General features: G+C 37.6%; 1 protein-coding gene across 2 annotated transcripts in view; it reads right to left on the bottom strand.

Moving 5' to 3' along the window:
* The window catches only part of LOC100017608 (ceruloplasmin-like), a 48,314-nt gene extending 35,446 nt beyond the window's left edge, over nucleotides 1–12,868 (bottom strand). For both annotated transcript variants that reach the window (XR_008914261.1, XM_001371081.4), the window contains exons 1-5: nucleotides 12,696–12,868; nucleotides 10,929–11,179; nucleotides 9,027–9,239; nucleotides 5,112–5,285; nucleotides 2,877–3,131 (exon numbers count right to left, since the gene is read on the bottom strand). Coding sequence is in view for 1 of the 2 variants with exons in the window: in XM_001371081.4 (XP_001371118.3) it covers nucleotides 2,877–3,131; nucleotides 5,112–5,285; nucleotides 9,027–9,239; nucleotides 10,929–11,179; nucleotides 12,696–12,853 (1,051 nt within the window). In the remaining variant the exon portion in view is untranslated. The remainder of the gene's footprint in view (nucleotides 1–2,876; nucleotides 3,132–5,111; nucleotides 5,286–9,026; nucleotides 9,240–10,928; nucleotides 11,180–12,695) is intronic.
* Nucleotides 12,869–17,559: the final 4,691 nt, after the last annotated feature.

Below are 17,559 nucleotides of genomic sequence, written 5' to 3'. Positions count from 1 at the left end.
TCTAGTTTAGTCCATCTGTTGAGAAAGCTTTACTAGGGTATGACCACTGAGAATGCTACAGCTTCTTAGAGTCACAGGTGACAGGTTGGTTGGGTGACAGGTAGACACCAAAGTTGAATGAGCAGCCCTGAGAGGAGCTTGACAAGCCCTCACATCAGAGGTGCTAGTCCTTTTTGAACATCCCAACAAGTGGAACATATGGAATAAAATTCATATCTTACTCATATGTCATAATGAATGTAACAAGAATTACTGCTCTAAATACAAACTCATTAACATTTAGAAGAAAGAGGATACTAAACTTGTTGCAGTTATAAAGATGACAAAACTTCATATCTACTTAAAAATAGATATTATATAGGATAAAAGACAAGGATTTGAATATATAAAAAACAGACATTTCTATCCAGCATAATGCAAAATAATTAAAGTTGAATAAAAATTGAAGAAAGAAATTGGGGAGAGAAATCTACCATAAATATTTCTGACAAAAATGTTCTAATATATAGATATATTAATATACATATATCTACATAGACACATATATGTGTGTAAGTATTACATAACTAATTCAAATTTATGAGAGGAAGATTCATTCTTCAGGAGTCAATTGATCAAAAGATATCAACAGATTGTCCACAAAAGAATGGACATGACCAATAACCATATGAAAAATACTCAAATTCTATAAATCAAATGGGAGCAAGATAACTCCTTGTGCCTACCAAACTGTCATGTTGGTTAAAATTATAAATTAAATACCTTCCTAACTGTAGAAAAATCCATTATGTATGTACATTGCCAATAAAGATATAAATTGGAGAGAACTTTTTGGAAGACAACATCAAATCATATAACAAGGTACAAGGCTATTTTAGAGTATTCTCTTATGATCCTACTACCATTATCCTCTCTGGATGATATCAGTATTATTTTTTAAAAACCTGCCTTTATAAAAGGATATCAGCATAGCATCATTTGTAATAATTTTTAAATGGACATAATCCATGTATTCAATAATTTGAATATGGCTGAAAAAATTATGGCACATGCACAGAATGGGTTACTTAAAAAGAAATGACAAATAGGAACACTATGAAGGTATATGAGATTTGTGGAATAGATTAGGATTTCCTGCATCACTGCCTTGTTGTGGCAAAGGGGCTAGTATGATTTAATGGAATCCAAAATGGTACTCCTTTTCCAATATTAAACTAATCCAGTTGTTCCATGTTCCATTCTAACAGTTGCTTCTTGATTTGCATACAGGCTCCTCAGAAACAAATAAGATGACGTGGTACTCCTATCTCTTTGAGGACTTTTTAGGACTTGCCACATTTTGTTGTGAATCCCACAATAAAAGTAGCCAGTGAAGCAGAAGAAAATTTGATGATTTTCTGGAAATCCCTTGTTTTCTCAGTAGCTCAGCAAATGCTGGCAATTTGGTCTCTAGTTCCTCTGTCTCATCAAAAACTAATCTGTTTTTTTGGTAATTCTTGGTTCACATATTGCTGAAGCCTATCTTACAGAATCTTAAGCAGAGACATAGCTTATCTGACAAAGTTCCATATAGTCAAAGCTTTGTTTTTTCCAATGTTGCACTATATGACTACTGAACTATAAGGAAAATTAATTGCCTGTGACTTAATACTTTTAAATTGTGGTGCTGGAGAAGATTTTGGAGAGTCCCTTGGACAGCAAGGGGGTCAAATCAGTCAATACTTAAACAAATAATTCAGACTATTCATTGGGAGGTCAATTATTGAAGCTGTAGCTTAAATACCTCGCTTACACAATTAGAAGATAGGATTCAATGGAAAAGATCCTGATGTTGGGAAAAATTGAAGGCAAAAGAGAAGGAGATGGCAGAAGATAAGATGGATAGTGTCATGGAAGCAATGCACATGAACTTGGACAGACTTTAGGAGATAGTGGAGGATTTGGGATCAATGGGATTACAAAGAGTTGGTCATGACACTGAACAACAAATAGATTTAAGAGAATAGAACTGGAACAACAACATACATCCTATTTACAACTATATATGTATATAGTTGTCTCCATACCAAACACTCCTAGATTCAAAACAAAAATGAAAAACTTTCAAAGCATAATGCATCTAAATGAAGAAATTAAAGCTATATTGAAACACAACAGTGCATATCCTCCTTGTCATCTTGTTTAATAATGGAACTATTTCAAAGATGTTCTCAGAGAGCTTATAGGAGATGATGCTATATCCTCATATTTTTATTTAATGGTAGCCCTCCCTTATAATATAATAGCCATCCTAAAACACAGCAGAAACAGAAATTTTGGAACATGCTTTCCTAGGAGATCTATGTGAATATGTCTGGGATTGTTCTTATTAAAAGCAATCATTTTATCCCCCTATGCAACAATCCAAAGAGCATTAAATATAAAAGAATAATGCAGGGTGTCAACTCATCCTTGGATACATTCAATCTGAATTTCATAAAAAGATGAGAAGAATGAGATGATGATATTAATCATCATCAGTAAAATTCTGGAGAAACATCCAGAAGAAAAAGTGATCACAACACATAGAAGCAAACAAGATATTTTCCAAGTCATGCAGCTAGGAAGCAATTAGTGTAGATAAGTCTTGGAAAGTTGTCAATTTTTTAAAATTTCTACATTTTTTTACCAGAACCAAAAGTTATATTTTTCATAATTATACATTTGAATTGTGCAAGTTAGAATGCATGTGACCACTTTACAAATTTCATTATTCACAATAATTGGGACCTAGCTATTTCATATACAATTTTTAAACTTTGTGTAAATCTTTGAGTATTTGTTTTGGTTGATTTTTACTGTATTTATAATTTTTTGATAAGACAATAGCTTCTTACCATCAACATGTTTGTTAACTTGACAGCTAATCATCCATTCCCCAACACTTTTTGCAACCATGTAGACATCAACCATTGAAGCAGGAAAAAGGCTGAGCGTATCAACTCGGTGTCCCAAATAATTTACAGTCTGTCCATGAAGAAAGATGGAGTGTTTGCCATAAATATCACCTATTCCAAAAAAATACCATTTCACTCTGTCTTCCATACACATGGTGATGCCTGGGAGGTTTCCAAACAGGTATCCATTCATTGCTAGGGGGAAAAACATTCACACATATTAGCATAGAAAATATCACAGGAAAGGTGGGGGGAAGAGTGAGAGACAATATGAGAGGATGGAAGTGATGGAGAGATGATGGCATATTGAAGGAATAGAATTGGGGATACACAGAAGAAAACATACTTAACTTTCACTGATGTAAGCCAAGATGTGCCAAGATCTCTGGTTTCTGCTCTTATGAATAGCTAATTTGTGTTCCAAAAAAAGTGAGACCCACAGACATTGAGAAAGAATAAGAATATGGAAGAAGATAAAAGAAAAGAAGAGGATTAAGAAAAGAAATATTGGGAAGAAAGATAGGAGAAAAAATGAAGATGGATTAGGGAGAAAGCAAGCAAGGAAGGAAAAGGTAAAAGAAGGCAAGAGAAAAAGGAATAGGAGGGGGCAGCTGGGTAGCTCAGTGGATTGAGAGCCAGGCCTAGAGATGGGAGGTCCTAGGTTCAAATCTGGCCTCAGCCACTTCCTAGCCGTGTGACCCTGGGCAAGTCACTTGACCCCCATTGCCTAGCCCTTACCACTCTTCTGCCTTGGAGCCAATACACAGTATTGACTCCAAGACAGAAGGTAAGGGTTTAAAAAAAAAAAAAGGAATAGGAGAGTTGTCAAGAGAGATGATCAAGATTTTCAGAGAAAAAAACTCTTTAGCAAAATATTTGAGCAGGCTTGATTTTTGTGAAATAGCTTAGTCACACAATAGGATATTCTGTATTTTTTTCCTTGCATGTTTGAAATCACAGGATCATCGATTCAGAGCTCAAAATAATCTTAGAGCAAGAATTTGCTGCTGAATTGGCTCTCCAGGGAAAAAATAGTCTTTATAACACACTTTGAGTTTAATCTACATTTTAAACATTTTCTCCATCATTTTCTTAAATCTTTGTTAGTTGTTCAGTCATTTTCAGTTATGCCTGACTCTTTGCAATGCCATTTGGGCTTTTCTTGGCAAAACTACTGGTTTGTCATTTCCTTCTCCAGCTCATTTTACAGATGAGTACTCTGAAGCAAGCAGGATTAAGTGACTTGCCCAGAGTTACATAGCTAGTGTTTCATTTGAACTCAGGAAGATGAGTCTTTCTGGCTCTAGACCCAGCCCTCTATCCACTGTGCCACCTAGCTGCACTCTCTTAAATCTGGACAGTCAATAAAATAATAAGGCAAGTCACAATTTGTAGTGTTTGTTGATTTCTAAAGTGTAAATGCTCATAATGAGAATTTTACAATCTGCCCAGGAACCAGTACAAGCTGTCTCCAGCATAACCCTGCCATTTGGTCACCTAGTATAACATTCTAATTTTATAGATGTTAACACAACCCACAGAAGACTAAGCCATTTTCCTGAAGTCACACAGGACACTGGAATTTGATCGGCCTGGATGAGTTCTTGATTCATTTCTTGAGTTTAAAAAAAAATAGGTTTGCGATCACAAGGTAAAATCACTCAATAGAAAGAAGATTTTGTGTTCCTCACCTTACCTATAATAAAGTGTTTATTGGCTTTTTTTCACATCAAACAATGCTTGCTCATTTTTATGAATCAGCCACTTGTTTCCTTTTTTTTTGGATGATTTTTACAAAAAATGTATGTGTGGTCAAAGAGGTTGGTACTTGAGGTTACCAAACCAACAAAACAAAGGAAACTATTTATTACCTGTGTGATCCTTTCCAATTCACTTAACTTTTCTGGGACATGATTTCTTTATCTGTAAAATGATGAAATTGGGCTAGATAGCCTGTAAGGTTCCTTATAGTTTTAAATCTATGATCCTATGAACATTTTGCTTTTTACTTATGTAACTCGAACCTCAAAGTCCATTGGTTCTGGACTCTCTCCACATTTTGGTGGAGATCAATGGGGTTGGTGCAAGGGAGAATAGAGGGAGAGCGTCTTTGGGGTTTTTGTGGCTGCCAGATTTAGGAGTGAAGATTGGTGATGCCAACATCATTTCACTTACAATGCATTCTGTTGCTCTCCACAAAGTCTGGATCCGTTTTGTTGACCTTGTTAGGTTCATAACAGTACGTTTTGATATTTTCATCCAGATACCAGCTCTTATTTTCATCTACTTCACTAAACATCATAACAAAGGAATGATCGATATCTTTTTCAGTTTCCCCATTCAGAGTCCCTGCAATAAAAGATAGTCATTATTTAGTTTTCACATGGGATATTTAGCATTAATACAATGGAGTTCCTTATCTTTTAAAATTACGAATGACTTTAAAAGCAATTATAGCAAACTAAAAAGTGCAATATGAAGTTTGGAATCACACAGCACACTCCATTTATAAAAACCACTTTTTCAAGTTCTATACTTGGAAAAGCCATGCTCATCTCCACTCCAAATCAGCTGCTACTTGGGAGCATATCCACACCAGAGATCCCGTCATCTCCTTCAAAATCTCAAGTTTGGGGCTCTTTCTCTCCAAGTACAACCTCCTTATCTGGCACCTCTCCCTTTGTTTCGCAACCACTGTTCCTTTTTGTGTTCATTGGAATGTCCCATTCATTCATTATACCTTTTCTGACTACATCTGACACCCTGCTTCGCCTGCTTCAGTTCTGCTGTTATCAACACCCTAGAAACCCTTGTCCATTAACTTTCTGTCATGTCTGCTCAGCTAGTTTTCAGTCCTGGGTCATCTCCATTATCTGTTTTCTATAGACCTTTTACTGGACCACAGAAGTCCAGGAAAAAGGAAAAGAGGACAGTCATGAAGCCCCAAATGTGAACCACTGCTTCCTCACTTTAGACAGATTACTTTTAACTCCTAATTTAGCAAGAAACCCCAAGCCATCCAGAATGTGTTGTCCAATTTTCTTTTGCTCCCCTTTAAAATATGACTAGATCTGTATTCATCTCATATTTTCCTCTTAACTCTATGAAAGAGGTGTTCATTCTCCTTAAATGGCTACAATCTTAACTGATGTTTTTAATCACATCCCCTCCTGCCTGCTCTTGAATTGTCATCATCCCCATTACCCCCAGTGTACTCTCACATCTTAAAATTTCAACTTGCCACTGCCTCCTTTCCCTTGATTTCCAAACCTATTTAAGTCTCTCCTGATGCTGTGTATTAGCTACATTCCCATTTTCCCTCATATTCATGGATCTTACCTAATTGTATGGGATTTAGATTCACTATCCCCATTTTCTTACCACTCATACATTACTTAATTCTTTGCAATTAGACCTTCATTCCCCAAAAGGTCACCCATAAATCAATTGCTAAATCCATCATTCTTTTCTAAGTCCTCAGTCCTTGGTCTCTAAGAAGCATTTGATACCATTGTCCACACCTTTCTTGAAACTTTTTTCCCCATTACCCTCCATTTTGCTACACTCTTTTGTATTCCTACATCTATTGCTGTATTTTCTTTGAAATCTTCACTGGTGACTCTTGCCTACCAATAGACATTCCTCAAGGCTCCATCCTTACCATTATTCTCATCTTTCTTTATATGGTCTACTCAAAGAACTCATCTACTCTCATAGCTTCTATTCTCATCTCTATGTGAATCATTCCCATATTTATGCCCCTACCAAATAACAATAAAAATAATGATTATGATAATAAAAACTATACATTTTCTTCTCGTTATTTTATTAACCCCTTAAGATCTAGCTTCCAACCTTATCATTCTACTAAAACTGCTCTCTCCAAAGCTACTAACGAACTCTTAGTTGCCAAATCCAATGGGTTTTTCCTCAATTCTCATTCTCTTTGAGCTTTCTGAAGCCTTTGACAGTGTTAATTACTCTCTCTAACTTGATACTCTCCTTTCTCTGAATTTTTGGGACACAACTCTTTCCTGGTTTTCTCCTACCTGACTGCTCCTTCTCTTGCTTCCTTGCTGGATGCTCCTCCAGATTTTGCCCTCTAACCATAGGAAGCTTGGGGTTCCATTCTGAGTCTTCTTCTCTTCTCTCTCTATATTACTTCATTTGGTGAACTCTACAACTGCCATAGATTTAATGACCAACTCTGTGTTCTCAGATCTATCTATCCTGCCTCAAATGCTCTGCTAATCTTCACATTTTCATCTCTTTTCCAACATCTCGAGCTGGATGTCCAGTAGACATTCAAATTCAATAAGTCCAAAATGCAACTCATTATCGTTTCCCTTAACCTCTTTCCATTTCGCTCCAAACATTTCCTATCACTATAGAGAACATCATTCTCTCAGTCTTTCAGTAATCCTAGACTCCTCACTATCTCTGATCTTCCATATCCAATCTGTTGCCAAGATCTGTCGATATCACCTTTGCAATATCTCTTATATAAACCCCTTTTTCTTCTCAGACACTGCCACCTTGAGTGTAGGCTCTTATCATCTCATACCTGGATTATTACGATAGCCTGAAGGTGGGACTGCCTGCCTCAAGTCTTTCTCCACTCCACTCCATCCTCTTTTCAAGTACTAAAGTGATTTTCCTAAAGTACAGATCCAATCATGTCACAGTCACCCCATCTCAAACTCCACTGAATATACTCCAGTGACTTTCTATGGCTTTTAGGAGCAAATACAAGATGCTCTGTTTGGCTTTCAAAATCCTTTACAACCTAGCTGCATCCTATCTTTCTAGTCTTCTAATACTTCATTCCCTGACATGATCCTATGATTCTCTATCTCTTAGCTCCAACTTTTTCTTTGGCTGTCCTCAATGCCTGGAATGCTCTTCCTCCTCAGCTCTAACTACTGACCTCCCAGGCTTCCTTTAAGTCCCAACTAAAATCCCACTTCCTTCAAGAAGCCTTCCTCAACCACTCTTAATTTCAATACCTTCTCTCTCTTAATTATTTTGCACAGAGAATATTTCACAGTCTCTGGCACATAGTAGGTACTTAAAAACATTTCTTGATTGATTAATCTTATTTGAGCCTCACTAAAATCCTATGAGGTGGGTGCTATTATTTTTCTCATTTTACAGATGAGAAATCTAAGTCTGAGAGAAGTTAAATTACTTTCCTGGGTCAAAAAAGTCAGTATTTGAGGCAGGATAGGAATTCAGATCTTGACATCAAGTCTAGTACCTCACTGCCCTGTCCATATCCATGTCAATCTTTATATTCCTGAGCTCTCTACTAAATTATAGCTGCATTTATGCCAAATACCAATTGTACATCTTCACTTCTTTGCCCTTGGTTATTACCCTCCATAATCAATGAGCATCTATTAAGTACAAACAATGTGCCAGGTACTGCTCTAGGTATTGAGATACACAGAAATCCCTTCTAGCTGAGGGTATGGCAAGGATCCAAGAAGTCTTCCTGAAGAAGGCAGCATTTGAATTTGACCTTGAAGGGCTCTTCTATTGCTACACAAAGCCTTATTTGTTTGCTTCACCCAGTTCATCAGGTCTGAACTGAGCAAATATAGGGAGTGTGCTCTCCCAGGAGAGTGAAGAAGTGGGGCCAGTCTGAGGTCTGACTGGGAAACAGTAAGCCATACACTGTGGCTGGAGCTTGGCTAAGAAATGAGGAATCTTGCTTAATGGAATAATTGGGTAATGGAATAAATGGAATAAACTGGGGACAGATTATGAAGGCTACATACCCCTGGGGGGACCCCAAGATCCATTCAGGGATCTCTGAGGTTGAAACTATTTTCATAATAATACTGAGATATTTTCATTTCTAATATGGTAGCTTTGATATGAATCATTCATATTAACAAAAGCTCTTTGGGGTTCTCAAACATTTTTAAGGGTAAAGGGGTACTGAGACCAAAATGTCGGAGAACCGTTGGTAGAGGTCCTTTAATGCAAGCAATATATAAGTCTTGAAGGTAAGCGACAGCTCTTAATGACATCGCAGAGTTCTGTTTTTGTGTTTTTATGGCTTGAGATTTTAAGAGAATGCTTTACCTTTCTTACAAGTTATCAGGGATCCCACAAGCCCAGAAGCCACATCCTTCACAGTATCAAAGTGTGAGTGGTAAATTCTGCTCACACAGTTATGATCCCCAGGCCCAGGCCCTTGTTCTGGAGTTATGGACCACTTGTAAGTATAGCTCTGTCCAGGCTTCACTCCATCATCTTTCTTCTGTCGGCCCCAGGTGTGGTCCGGATACAGAGCACCTAGAAGAGATCCAAGGCATGGCATTCATTGAAAGCCCTCATGTGGAGGAGAATCAAACCTTCTCTACTGAGCCTGGATAGACACTGATTTAAAGTTATTGAGGAAAAGTTACTATAGGAATATAAATAAAATAAAATATAAATAAAATAAAAGTAATCTTTATAAGATTACTCTGATGTGCTCTGAGCTAGAAGGCACTAGGTTAGCTCTCTTATCTTATAAAGGAGAAGACTGGGGCCAAGAAAGATGGAATCATCCAGGGGCCAAAGATCATATAATTAATGAGCAGTCATTTATGAAGTTCCTGTTCATGGGAAATGATGCTAGATGCCGGCACGTGTTCAGAGTATACTTGCAGATGATTTATGTGGATTTAGTCTGTATCTTACAACTTTACTAAAGATATTCATTATTTTCATTAACATCTCTCATGTATGCCCCATCTCTTCGCCCACAGGGCTACAGCCCGAGTTCAGGCTCTTCTCACTTGCAGCCCACTCTACTGACCTAAGTCTCTCTCTCTCTCTCTACTCAATTTCCCTCACCACTCCCTGTCAAGACGATTTTAAAAGAATGACGTCATGCGCCCTCTTCACGTGGTTCAGTGGCTCTCCATCATCTCCAGGATAAATGCAAACTCTTCTTTTGGCCTTTCCAAGTTTAGAACACATTCAGTCAGCCTGTTCCAGCTAAGTGACTTCCCCCCCCCCCCACATACTATTGAACTTTCCATCACCCTGTACATGTTGTCTCTCATTCCTGGCAGATGCTCCGGACATATATTCAGTCTTTCAATACATCAATGTGCCCACAAGTATTTATTAAACATTAACTATGTGTGAGGCACTGTGCTAAGAACAAGGATACAAAGAAAGGAAGAAACATAAACAAACAAACAAACAAAAAAACCCAACAATCTTCTCAAAGAGCTCATTAGACATTAGATAGGTGAAGTCACTATGTAAATAAATGGATATATGCAAATTCTATAGAGAGCAAACAAAAGTTAATCTGGGGAAACAGCTGGGTGGCTCAGTGGATTGAGAGCCAAGCCTAGAGACCAGAAATCCTAGATTCAAATCTGACCTCAGACACTTCCCACCTGTGTGACCCTGGGCAAGTCACTTGCTCCCCATTGCCTAGCCCTTATCACTCTTCTGCCTTGGAGCCAATACACAGGATTGACTCCAAGACGGAAGTTAAGGATTTTTAATTTAAAAAAAAAGTTAATCTGAAAGGGGAAGGCATTAGTAGGAAAGGGAACCAGGAAAGGGCTCTTGTAGGTGAGATTTGAACTAATTTTTGAGAGGAGCTAGGGAACAGAAGGTAAAGGTTATAAAAAAAAATATATATATATGTCCTAAGAAAATGCTGGCTCATAATTATAGTTAATTTAAAACAACCTTTCCTCAGCATTATGTTTAATGCTGTCTGTCAATACTGAGGACAATTTGATTTAGATTTGTTCATCTTTACTAAACTTTTTAGTAAATCACATCATAAAATCATAAGACATTAGCAAATATTTCTTAGTCATTCAGTGACCAAATATGTACTTGCTCTATTTCAATGATCTCCTCTAAAATATGATTGTGGTTTGAAAGAAAACAATTTCCCCAACTTTTAGTAAACAAGCAATTATAATTTTTTCAAGTTATATATGAATCTTGGAAGGAAATTCATTTTACCTTCATTTTCCTTAGTATAGGTTGCTCCATGGGGATGCAAAGTGTAGGGTCTTGAGGCAGAATTTCTCACATGCACAAAGAGGACATCCCCAACCTCTGCCTTCAGAATAGGACCCAAAAACCCCAACCAGGAAGGCTTGTTCTTAATCCTTCTGAAATTACTATCTCTGTATTCCACATACATGACTTTCTTATAAGTTGGTCCTATCCTTTGGGGGCCTCTTTGTAGATAGATATATGAATGTGACTCTCTGTGGAAACAAACAAACAAAATGGTTAGAATAGGAAGTCAGGAGAGCTGTAGCTTAGATGGGAATTAAATGGCAAAATGAAGGAGATTTTTTAACTTAAATGACAAAATGTCAGAGCTGGAAAGAATGAGATGACATGAAATGGAAGGAAAGGAGAAAATAGGAGAACGCGGTATCAGTTAGCTTATTTGCTATGAGTCATAAAGTACTTCAGGTAGCCTTTTAGTTGTAAAGTTCTCTCTTAGACTTTCTACTAAACCATGTCATGGAATTGTCAAATGCTATCTGTATTCTTTAGTCCTTTGGTTGATTACTCTGGACCAAAGATGTAGATCTAGGTCATGGAGCCCAATCTCCCCATCCTGGGTACAGGCAGAGTATGTGCCTTGCCCATAGTAATGGAACTAGGCAAGGATCGAATGGCGAGATCTGTTCCATTGACTTTCTGATTCCTCATTCGATGCCCCATTCCTTCTATCTCAAAGCTAACTTTAGCTCTTGTCTCTACAACTATGTGGAATTAACTTTTTAGTGAATTTGGACCATTCAGACCCTCATTCACTTGCTGGGGAAATGAAAGAAATTACCTGGGGAAATGAAAGAAAATAAGACAAGTCATCTTATTCAGATTTTTCCATGTAGACGAGAAAAAGGATTGCTTTAAGGAATTTGTGCCCCCATAAAATGCATTAAAGTTCCCAATAACCCAGAGTCTCTATTTAGAAGATTTACAGCTTCAGTATCTGGATAGGTACAACTAGAGCAGGACTTCTTCACCTTTTCTGTATCATGTCTTTTGGCATTCTGGTGAAGCTGATAGACCCTTCCTCAAAATAATATACAGGAGGGGGCAGCTGGGTAGCTCAGTGGATTGAGAGTCAGTCCTAGAGATGGAAGGTCCTAGGTTCAAATCTGGCCTCAGACACTTCCCAGCTGGGTGACCCTGGGCAAGTCACTTGACCCCCATTGCCTAGCCCTTACCACTCTTCTGCCTTGGAGCCAATACACAGTATTGACTCCAAAACAGAAGGTAAGGGTTTAAAAAATAATAATAATATACAGGGAAAACAACAAGGTGGCTCAGTGGACAGAGAGCCAGGCCTGTAGACAGGAGGTCCTGGGTTCAAATGTAACCTCAGACACTTCTAAACTGTGTGACCCTGAACAAGTCGCTCAACTCCCATTGCCCATCCCTTATCACTCTTCTGCCTTGGAATCAATACATGGTATCAATTTTAAGACAGAATGTCAAGGTTTAGATTAAAAAAAAAAAAACCATTTTCAACTTATTGTCCATAATAATTAACTATCAGCCCTATTCTATGGACCACAAAATAGATGCATATTTTTAACTTTTAAAAAAAATTTTTGAACCATTTTCCTTCCCTCCTTTCCCTTCCTCATTGCTGAGATATCAAGCAATCAGCTACAGACTTTACATGTGCAATAATATAAAATTTTTTTTCCATATTAGACATTTTGACAATGTTTTCAATGAAAGCTGAGCATTACTTACTTATCTTGTGAAATACGTTTTCCATTGACTATGTTTTTACCAGTAGGAGCATAATTCCAAAGGCCTTCCTCAATGCCAATGTAATAATGTCTGTCTATTGCCCAGCTTGGAGAATTGGCAAAAATCAGAAAAAAGGAGAATGGCAAAAGAGCCCTCATTTTCTAGCCTGGAGTCTCAAGAAGGAAAATTGAGATCTGCCTGCTTTCTTGCTTTCCTTTATAAGTCCCATTTTCTTTGCTTACCTTGTTCCCATTTACATAAAGTCAACAGCTCTCCTTCATTACATAAATTTCCCATTCTAATTTTAATGCTCACTGGCCAAATGGAATGTTGTGTAACTATTCAAACAAGATTAGGAGTTCAATTTAGTGATTCAATGTCATTACCTGGAGTCTTATTTATGTGGCTTATTGTTTTATTATATTTTCTGGAATCACCACAATAGCTTCCCAATTATTTTTTAGCCTCTACTATCTTCTACTTCCCATCCTTCCACTACTGCCAGACTAACCTTCTTCTGTCTTAGTGCTAGTATCATTCTCTTGCTCAAAAATTCTTAATGGCTTCCCATTCCCTGCAAAGTAGAGGCTAAATAATTGAGACTTTCTGTGTTGGACTTCAGTGTTCATTTTTAATGAATGAAATGCTTATGATGTGCCACACATTGTGCTATGCATTTGAGAGATGAATAGAAAAAGGGAGATACTGTGTTCTCAAAGGGAGTCTCTTGCCACCACTTGGCAGCCCATAAGAATGTGGGAGAGCTGTGGGTTGTCTACAAACAGTGAACCTTTGTGACCATTGTCCTTTAACCTCTTTTTTGGTCTTCCTCAGTTCTGTCTTCAAGGTCTTTCCTAATCCCCAACCCTCACCTCCTATTTTGTCTAGCCTCAGTCTGGCTGATCATTTTATCCCTGGGAACTACAGTACTCTGAGAAACCTTGTGGAAGCCACAGGGAAGAGTCCCTTTGTCTTTATTACTGTGGGGGAAGAGGGAGAAGGATCACTTGCATTGAAGATGAAATAATTGTGACACAATAATAAAATGGTGGAAGCAGAAACTCTTAAAAAATTTCAGAGAGCTCATACTCTAATTGAAGCAATCAACACACACAAAAGAGAGATCAGCTTCAAGGAGTCCTTAAGGGGCATCATCAGGTCAAATGGCAGTGGTCAATGGTCTAGATGAGTAGCAGCAGAGGAGATGGCCTAGTGTGATGGAAGAGCTTAGGTTGCACCAATGGGGCAGAGAATGAAACCTGGTTATCCTCCACCTTGTTAGAAGGAAAAGGTTGACTCTGTGGATCCCAGTGGTATGTGCCACCATATTGCTCTTTCTACCTGGCTACACTGATGGGCTTTGAGTGAACCACATTATAAGAAGAGGGAAAGGAGAGAAGAAAGGATGACTATTCCTCTCCTTCTTCCCCCTTTGGTACAGGGGTGTGCTGTGGTTGAGGGAGAAGGAAAAGAAAAGAGAAAGGGGACTCTATTTGGCCACCTTGGATGTTTGTTTGTTTTTTTTTTTCTTTCAGCCTTGTAATCGCATTACTCTCTCATATCAACTCTATCAGTGAGACAGATTCCTTCAGTATCTGGCGAATAGATCACTGCCCTGCCTTCATGCCTTTTCTGAAACTGTATTTCTACCTGGTGATGTTCTCTCAATCTATTACAATTCTACCAGAAGCCTTCACTGAATCACCTGCCTCCAGCAATCTCCTTTAGCCTCCCTTTCTACAGTAGTACCCTTGGCCACTCTAATGCTTTCAGGATCTGTGATTTAGACTAGAGGGATACCCTCTCTATTGATAGATGAAGATGATTATCCCTTTAAATTACTTAGGGAAAATTTAATACAATCCCCCCCCCCCAATGCCATCACCTCCCATTAGAATGTGAACCCTTGGAGGGCAGGAACCCATTTTTGTTTTTCTTTGAATCCCTAGTATTTAGCTCAGGGTGTGAACTGAGCAAGTGCTTAATAAATATTAACTGGTTGATAATAATAATAATAACTAGAATTTGGATGCTTTGAGGTTTGAAATAACACTTTGCAGATTTGACAGTATTATGGTCCTCAGGCTGGAGGCCCAAAGCTTTCCCTGACCATGTTTAAAGACAGAATTTCAGAGTCTTAATAACCTTCTCTTAAAAACTTCTCATCTGAATAACAAAAGATGACCTTTCAATGGTACTTTTTATGGGCTAGAAAAGCATTTGCATATAGGTTCCCTGTTTGATTTTATATACACAAAAGGAAGACCAAGAGAAATTAGGCAACTTCTCTAAGGTCAAAAAGGTAGTTAATTTAGCATCAGAATTTAATCCCTAGGTTTTTGCTTCCAAATTCACATTGGCTACATCTCCCATCATGAATTGGATTGAGAAATCAGAGGAATAAAAATACAGAATTGTCCCAAAAGTCATTATTAGGGCAGTTTTAAGCCATGGGACAACTTGGATCAGGAAGCAACTCTTCTTCATCAAGAGCCCCTAAATATGTGTTTCCATTTTGCTCTCACTGAAGCTTCCATGTGACTCAATCTGAGGTGAAACACAATGCATTAGGGCAGTGTGGCACAGAGTGATGGGTTCATAGTCAGAAAGACCTGGGACTCATTTTCCTCATCTGTAAAACAAGATGGCCTCTAATGATAATGTTCCTTCCATCCCTAAACCAAAGAATCTGTGATCCTCCTAACATCCCTAAATTTCCCCTCTGATTTCTCCTGGGTATAAGATTATAAGAAGGAATAAGCATTTATGTGGCACTAGCTGCATACTTAACATTTTACAAATATTATATTATTTGATCTTCACAACAAGCAAGGAAGGTGCTGTAATTATCCCCACTTTACAGATTAGGAAACTGAGACAGACAGAGGTTAAGGGGCTTGCTCAGGGTTTACAGTAAGCATCTGAAATTGGATAGGAATCTGATTCAGGATCGCTAATTCACACTTGAAAGATGTCAAGACTTTTCTAAACCATTCCTGGCAATCAGTTCCATTTTTGTTTATCTCATTTTCTGTCTAGATAGATCAGTTCCTTTTCTGGCAAGACTTTAAGTACCTTCTAGTATTGTCTCAAGGGATATGAATATGGAAGTTATTAATTTTTTTAACACTGTGTTTCCTCCTTCCTGGATGAAAAAATCCCACTGAGTCTTTTAAGGCATCATTACATTTCTGGTTGGTTCTAAGTAAATGGTCATCATTTGCTTATGAGTACATATCCTTACTGTCAAGGATGTAGTGATATTTACCTGAGCTGAATGTCACTGCAGTTGGCCTTCATACCTATCTCCAAGTACCTCACAGGGAAATGTGGAGCACATCTTAGTTTTCTCTTCTGAAATCTGACAAATCAAAGAAAAGTGAAGGACAAAGGCTGCTATAATTTCATCCATATTATTACTAGTCAATAAAGTGTGTAATATTTGCATGTCTGGAAGATCATCACACTTTTATAGATAGTAAGAGTTTCTTTAATATTTATTCCAGCATATATACATAAAGTATATGTATATATATATATATATATATATATATATATATAATTTACAAAGTAGCCTTCTTTTGACAGTCCTGGAAATGACATCCTTATTTAACAGCTGAGGAAACTGAGGAGCAGAGGTAAATGGCTGTTTATGGTCAACATGGCTAGGAATCTAGTATTTTAAATGGATGACCAGGTCCTAGGTTCCAAATCCCTTTACTGTATATTGCCTTTCTATAACTTAGAATATTGTATACCTTTGCTTTCTGAAATTATCCTCTAAAAGGAAGGACAGACTGGTACAAAGGACTATTACAATAGCATCAAGTCTCTTCCCAACAGCAATCCATTTGCCACTCAGTCCCCAAATGGAGCTTCCTATGCCACACACCCTTCTCAACCTCCAGGATCAAATATAAAATTCTCTGATTAGTTAGTGTTCAAAGCCCCTAATAAGTTGGCTCTTTCCTTCTCTCTCTTCCATGTACTCTGATCCAGAGATCCTGGCCTTCCAGCAGTTCCACACACAAGACACTCTATCTCTCAAATCCAGGCATTTTCTTGAACTTTTCCCCTGAGTGGAAGTGCCTTTCACTTCATTTTTGCCTCTTGGTTTCACAGGCTTCCTTCAAGTCACAGCTAAAATCCCATAATCTGCAAGAAACAGTTCCCAATCCCTCTTGATGATACTGCCTTTGTTCCAGTAAGAGTATCTCCAATTATACATACATACATGCATACATACATACATACATACATATATATATATATATATAGTTCTTTTGCAAATTCTTATTTGCATGTTGTCTTAAACAGTTAATATGAACTTCTAGGAAATAGAGACTGGTTTCTTCCTTCCCTCGTTCTTCTTTCCCTCCTTCCCTCCCTTCTTCCTTCCTTCCTTCCCTCCCTTCTTCCTTCCTTCCTTCCCTCCTTCTTCCTTTCTTCCTTCCTTCTTCCTTCTTCCTTCCTTCCTTCCTTCCTTCCTTCCTTCCTTCCTTCCTTCCTTCCTTCCTTCCTTCTTTCTTTCTTTCTTTCTTTCTTTCTTTCTTTCTTTCTTTCTTTCTTTCTTTCTTTCTTTCTTTCTTTCTTTCTTTCTTTCTTTCTTTCTTTCTTTCTTTCTTTCTTTCTTTTCTTTCTTTCTTTCTTTCTTTCTTTCTTTCTTTCTTTCTTTCTTTCTTTCTTTCTTTCTTTCTTTCTTTCTTTCTTTCTTCCTTTCTTTCTTTCTTCCTTTTTCTTCCTTTCTTTCTTTCTTTCTTTCTTTCTTTCTTTCTTTCTTTCTTTCTTTCTTTCTTTCTTTCTTTCTTTCTTCTTTCTTCTCTTCTCTTTTCTTTCTTTCTTTCTTTCTTTCTTTCTTTCTTTC

The sequence above is a fragment of the Monodelphis domestica genome, chromosome 8 (assembly GCF_027887165.1).
Source record: "Monodelphis domestica isolate mMonDom1 chromosome 8, mMonDom1.pri, whole genome shotgun sequence".
NCBI lineage: Eukaryota > Metazoa > Chordata > Mammalia > Didelphimorphia > Didelphidae > Monodelphis > Monodelphis domestica.
The sequence above is the reverse complement of the archived record's forward strand: the minus strand, read 5'-3'. Positions and strand labels throughout refer to the sequence as shown.